This window comes from Pristis pectinata, chromosome 11 (assembly GCF_009764475.1).
Source record: "Pristis pectinata isolate sPriPec2 chromosome 11, sPriPec2.1.pri, whole genome shotgun sequence".
Taxonomy (NCBI): domain Eukaryota; kingdom Metazoa; phylum Chordata; class Chondrichthyes; order Rhinopristiformes; family Pristidae; genus Pristis; species Pristis pectinata.
The window spans coordinates 38,992,491-38,998,490 of NC_067415.1; the positions used below are offsets into that span (position 1 = coordinate 38,992,491).

Consider the following 6,000-nt stretch of genomic DNA (forward strand, 5'->3'; position numbering starts at 1 on the left):
TTCAGGTAAAGTCATGGCTATTCATAAGAAGTTGGTACTCATTCAGCAAACATTCAAGCACCACTTCTGGCAGACTTTCAATAACTCCAAAACATATTGTTACTTTAATCTGCTCCAATTATCTCAGTTTCTACTCTTAATAGAGGTTTAATCAAAATGCACATGGGACCCCCAGGACCACTTCTGCCATTCAAATGCCTACAACTGAATGTTTCTTATAAAAGATGGTATGCCCAATTTCCAAGATGTATATTCTACCTAAAAATTCTGAAATGTATTGTAGTGATTTGAACTTGGTTCAAGTCACACCACTGGCAGCAAAGTTTTGGATAGCTCCAAGTTTAGGAAATGTGGATGCAGAGAGGTTGTGCAGAACACCACCAAAAGAGAGGAGGCTGGACACATCAAAAGTTCGGATGAGGATTTAAGCAGATGTCCTAAAGAAAAGGAGGCGATAATACAGAGGTGGCTGTAGACAGTCTTACTTATGGAGAGGAGATGGGAAAGTCTAGTTCACCAGCAAGCTAAAACTCAATCAACACTCAGTTGTGTCAAATCTCATAGGTCAAATGAATAATAAACTCCAGCAGTATCATAGAAATATCAAGTTCCAGGACAGCCACATCCTGGAGACCAACTCCAGCAATGACAAAGCACTATATTGCATCAAGGTGCAATTATACACTACTCACCTCCATCTCTGAATACATTTCTTTACTATCTCAAATTAGTACAAATTACACAATATTCTGCTGTTCATTCTCACATATAAAAATGAGTAAGCAATAAACATTAGAAGTGGAAATTCACATACATGTACACTTTCAATGGAAAAAGGGAAAAAAGCTTTGAAATTCAATCCTGAATGCACCAATAAAATTCCATAATGATAACTGTGAAAATGAAAGTGACATCATAAATCTACAAAACCAAAGTCACAACCTGCTTAGCATAAAAACAATCCGATTTTTACTAAATCTGACCAGTTTCTACAAAGTAGTTAAAATCTGGAACTGGATATAGGTGAATTGAAGTATAATTCTGCCAATGACAGATTAAACAAGGCAAATGGAACAAAGCTGACAAACAAAGTCTGAAGCAACCTCGAGCTAACTGAATAGCTGAGAGCCTATTCTGTTACTAAATAAAATCAGAAAATGCTCTAAATACTCAACAGGTTAGACAGCATTGATGAAGAGAGAAAGAGGAGTTAAATGAGAATTTATTAGAACTACAAAAAAATTTTTTTTAAATCAAACATTTTAAATTGCAAAGAAAGGGTAGAGAGAACACAGGCAATGTCAAGGACAGAAGAGAGACTGGACAATGCAAAGCGATAGCAGCTGAGCAAGAGGTTGAAAACCCGTTAACTGCAGCTAATCTGCCTGGAGGGGATGCAAACAGAAATATATGAACAAGCATAGAGTAGAATGAAAACAAATTGGAGATACAAAATGCTGCAGTTAGGTAGAAAGCTGAAGTAAACATGGTTGGAAATACTCAGGTCAGATTGCATTTGTAGAGAGAGTAAAAACAGGTTTTTGGCTTTTCATCAGAATGGTTGAATTCAATGCCTAGTCCCAAGGACTATGTTCAGAGTCAGAAGATGAGATGTTATTCCTCGAGTTTATGTTGAGTTTCACTTAAACAGGTTAAGTAAGCAAAGGCAGAGGTTAAAATGAGAGAGTGTAATAGAGAATTAAAATGACAGATAACTGGAAATTCAGGGTCAACATAGTGTACTAAAATGGAGATGTTCTGCAAAGTGGTCATGCAAACCACATTTGTTTTCTTTAATAGAGGAGAGAACATTGCAAGATCAAATACAATACACCTGATTGGAAGTAGAACAAGTGAATCACTGCTTCACGTAGGCATGTTTAGGGCACTGGTTGGTGAGAAGGGAAGAGGTAAAACAGCAAGTGTTGTATCACCAGCAGCTGCACGAGAAGATGTCAATGAAGAGGGAACCGGGGAGTTGCAGAAGGAATGGTCCCTTTGGAATACTGGGAGGGGAAGATGCATCTTGTGATGGCATTATGTTCAGGGTTCAACAATGAACTGAATAATTTCAGAAAAGCAACATTTGCAATTTGCTTCGGATCTGCCCAGGTCTGGTTTCCTCTCTCCAGATACCATTTGATTTGCTGAGCATTTCAAACATTCTTTAATTTCAGATCTCTAGCTACTGAAGTTTTTCTCAATTACATAAACATATTTTCCCTTTGTCACCTCTCCTCATCATTTCCTTTTATATCTACCTCTTCCAGATATGTCATTTGCAATTGACAAGCCTAACCACCCTTTTTCAGCCAGTATTCACCACAGCTTGGGTCACTCTCTTGGTCTCCAGGGTATCACAGGCATTACCTTTATTCTCTCCACCATCTCTGCAATTTAAAACATGTTTGATTTCCTTGTACTGATGAAAAGTCATCAAACTGAAACATTAACCCTGTTTATCACTTGACAGTTGCTGCCTACTCTGCTAAGTATTTCCAGCATCTACGGTTTTTGTTTTTCATCAAATCTGTTCCTGCTCCATTGTCTCCAATATGATCAAATTATCCCCCTTTAAACCCTGAAGAACTGCACTAGGTTTTGACTATTGCTATGCATAACAGGAACAGTAGCATTATACTCCTCCCATCAACTTCCTGTACACTCGTAAACAATCTATAGGCTCTTTAGTAACCCACCTTTCTGTGTATCACCAGCAAATTTGGATCCACTAACTCAATCCTTCACCCAAATCAGAAGATGTCCTACTTTTATATTAATCCTTCTACAATAACTTTTACCCTGATACTACTCAAAACTTACTTAAACAACTGGCAGTTACATTACAAACCTCACTGCCTCACAGAAATGCAAGTGAACACAATTTTGATGATACTAGTAGCTCATTATGCTTTGAGGCCTGTATGCCACTTACTCTATTCTAACGAGAATGATCACACAAAACAGATACAATTTCACCCTTCTGAATATAGTTTGGAATCTGGAGTATTTAATTATGTAATGACTCAAACCACCAAAAAGAATTTTGTGAAATCATCATCCACTGTACCCTTTAACAAAGATCACCATATTTTCAAGTCTTGTGTCCCTTTTGTAGCTGCAACTCACTTAATAACTGCAACCATAAATAATACCAATATTATTTGAATTAAAAATAGGAAATGTAAAACAGAAAATATGTACATCAAAAAAGTTCTATGAAATTGTCCTTCAGAAAAACCACACAAAACGTTCTCTTGCAGCATAGGAATAGTTCATTCCACAACTTTCTCTTCAACATGTACTTTTCCCTAAAAACTTAGAATCTGAGTGCTTTTCATTAGTCTACTAAATATAGAATTGTCAATTATACCATGTAGTCAGTAGTACTCAGTTTATTCATTAAGTAGGCATTAAAACCTTCACTGGTCCCATGATACTGAAGACCTAATTCAAAAAGACTGACAGAAAACATCCTCAGTTATTTGACACACCAGTGTAAGCAAATACAAAACAATGCAATATTAAAAATTCTTTGTTGTCAAGTTAAAACATTACAAGCATAAGGAATCCAATGTGACACAGAAGTCTTTGTCACAAGATTTCAAATGACAAATTAATTTTTTTACTGAGCAATTCCCTCTGTACATTGCACAGTAGGAATGCTAAAGGATGAAAGTAAACTAATAATGATTTATTAGGTTCCCTTTACTCACAATATCCCCCAAACCATGCTGCTGTATTTATTTACTTTCTATAACAGATATGAAGCATGTCACATACATCATTTAAGACAATGATGAACACTACAAATTCCAAAGGTCCTGTGTAATTTGGGCTAAGTACTAAAATATTGCAAAAGAAAACATGACACACCACAAATTCGTATAACAGTCATGGTGTAGGCCAAAGCAATGAAATATGTGCAAAAATTCTTTCATCTAGCAAGGAAAAATGCCACAATTGTAACATACAATACAATGAGTTACTATAAAACCTTTTGCTCCAGTCCTCCCAAAATGTTTCAACAATCTATACAAATCCAGCAACTGAAAACTCTCCTAGAGCTGCAAAAAAAAAGTTTTGGAGAACCAGTACTTAACATTCATTGTGAATATCTTTCACAAATACTTTTGAATAGAATTGGATACAAAGTTGCCTTGACAGCCAAAACAACTAAAATAAAGCCCTTTAAGTTTTGAACAAATAACCTTGTTACATAATAATATATTAAAAAAATTCAAAACAAAGCCACCTTTTCACTCAAATAAATCTTTTCACATTAGATTTGGCATTAAGTTTGTACATGGTGAATCTGATTAGCACAAAACAAAAAAGCTTTAACAACCCCACTTCCTCTCATCTTGCTTTCCACTTTCTGAAGAGATTACAGTTTGTGACATTATTTATCACGCTTACCATCCAACTAAAGTCTTGCTTACTTACATAAACTGTTAGGGAAACGTTTAAGAAAAAAAGCCCCCATCCAATTCTCCCTGCATCTTCAGTGGCAGTGGTCCAATTGAATGAAGTAATTGGTGAAAGCAAGCACAATCAACAAAGACTTGCTCATTTCTAGCAATCCAGCTAGCCAGCGTATCCAGATCAACACATATATAGGGTGGATGTAACAAGAACCACTGTAGCTTTGGAAAAGTTGGCAAGAGGGTGAGAAATCACTAAACTCAGCCAAGTCTGGTACCACTTTGTCTGATACACAACCAACCATTGCTTGAGAGGTGCATTGCTTGTGGATATGTTGATCACATATTAGCCTGAAGAGTTTGTTGCAAACTGACATGTAACAATAGCTCAAACTGAACTAAAGAGGAAATAGCACATATTATACATTGGCAACATTTATAGCCTTCTCCAGTTTTAATGTTTGTCTCATTGTCTGGACATTGCTCTTGAAGTCATAATTATTACTAATTATGAACTAGATAAAATATCAATTCTTAATGCAATTTAACTATACAAAATCTAAGTTTCAAATTTTACAGAATATGGCTCAGATGGAACATGTGCATCTGCAGATGCACATGAAAAGGGGCATTGAAATTACAATTAAACAAACCTTATAGACTTGTCCGTATGTGCCATTTCCGACCACTTCAACCAATTCAAATATGCCCGCTGGGTCCTAAAAAAATAAATATTTTTGAAATGTAATTATTGGTATAAATCCCAAATCTGATCTAGCCGGATGATGGTGAGATGCAGCTGTTGCGCCCTATTTCCATGCACATGCCAATACATGCACAAACAAAGAAAGCTCTGAACTGTTCCTGCTCTTCCTATCAAAGACCAACAAACTGCAAAAATAATCTGACAACTGGCTGAATTTTAACAAAACATCTTCACTACTATGTGTAAATAAGTTTTAAAGCTCGATTAAATTTGTTTGTTGTTTCCGTCTAGAGAGTTCACATTGTCTTTCTGTGAAACTGTTATTCCTCCTTCAAAGCCAAGCCTATACTCACCCGCAAAGAGGAGAGATCTATCTCTACTAGACTTTTAGCAGGAGAGTCGTTCGCCATCTTCGTTAAATTTGTGGATTTTCTTCCTTCTTTACTCTCCTATCGGGTAGGATTCGTACATTTAGGGGTGCATACGAGCTGTGGGAAGTTCGCTCTTCTTTATACCATGTTCAGGTGGCAACAGCTGCTGCTCCCGGCTCTCGCTCACTGAGCCACACAAACACAGGAAACCGCTCCGCTAGCTGTGTCTGACTGAATGACTGACTTGGACGAGAGCGAGTCCCCGCTCTGCACCGCCCCGGCCCGGCCCAGGAGGCACGCGACCGGACGCAGGAGCGAGCGAGCGCGTGCGCGCGCGCGCTGCGACCAAGCGGCGAGCTCGCACGGGACGAGCCGGCGCCCTGAGTCAGGGTGCGGCATCGACAGCGCGGCCCGCCTGCTGCGCTGCTCTTCGCAACCTGGGCACCAGACGCGCCGCCAGCCAGGGAGCGCGCAGGCGCGCGGCCGCCGGGACCCTCGG

General features: G+C 38.4%; 1 protein-coding gene across 1 annotated transcript in view; it reads right to left on the bottom strand.

Annotated features, from left to right (window-relative positions):
* Positions 1 to 5,632, bottom strand: part of LOC127576183 (mitogen-activated protein kinase kinase kinase kinase 4-like) — a 213,812-nt gene extending 208,180 nt beyond the window's left edge. Inside the window, 2 exon segments of the mRNA XM_052026586.1 lie at positions 5,078 to 5,143; positions 5,484 to 5,632. Of these exon segments, the coding sequence (XP_051882546.1) occupies positions 5,078 to 5,143; positions 5,484 to 5,540 (123 nt within the window). The 5' untranslated portion in view covers positions 5,541 to 5,632.
* Between the last annotated feature and the right edge of the window lie 368 nt (positions 5,633 to 6,000).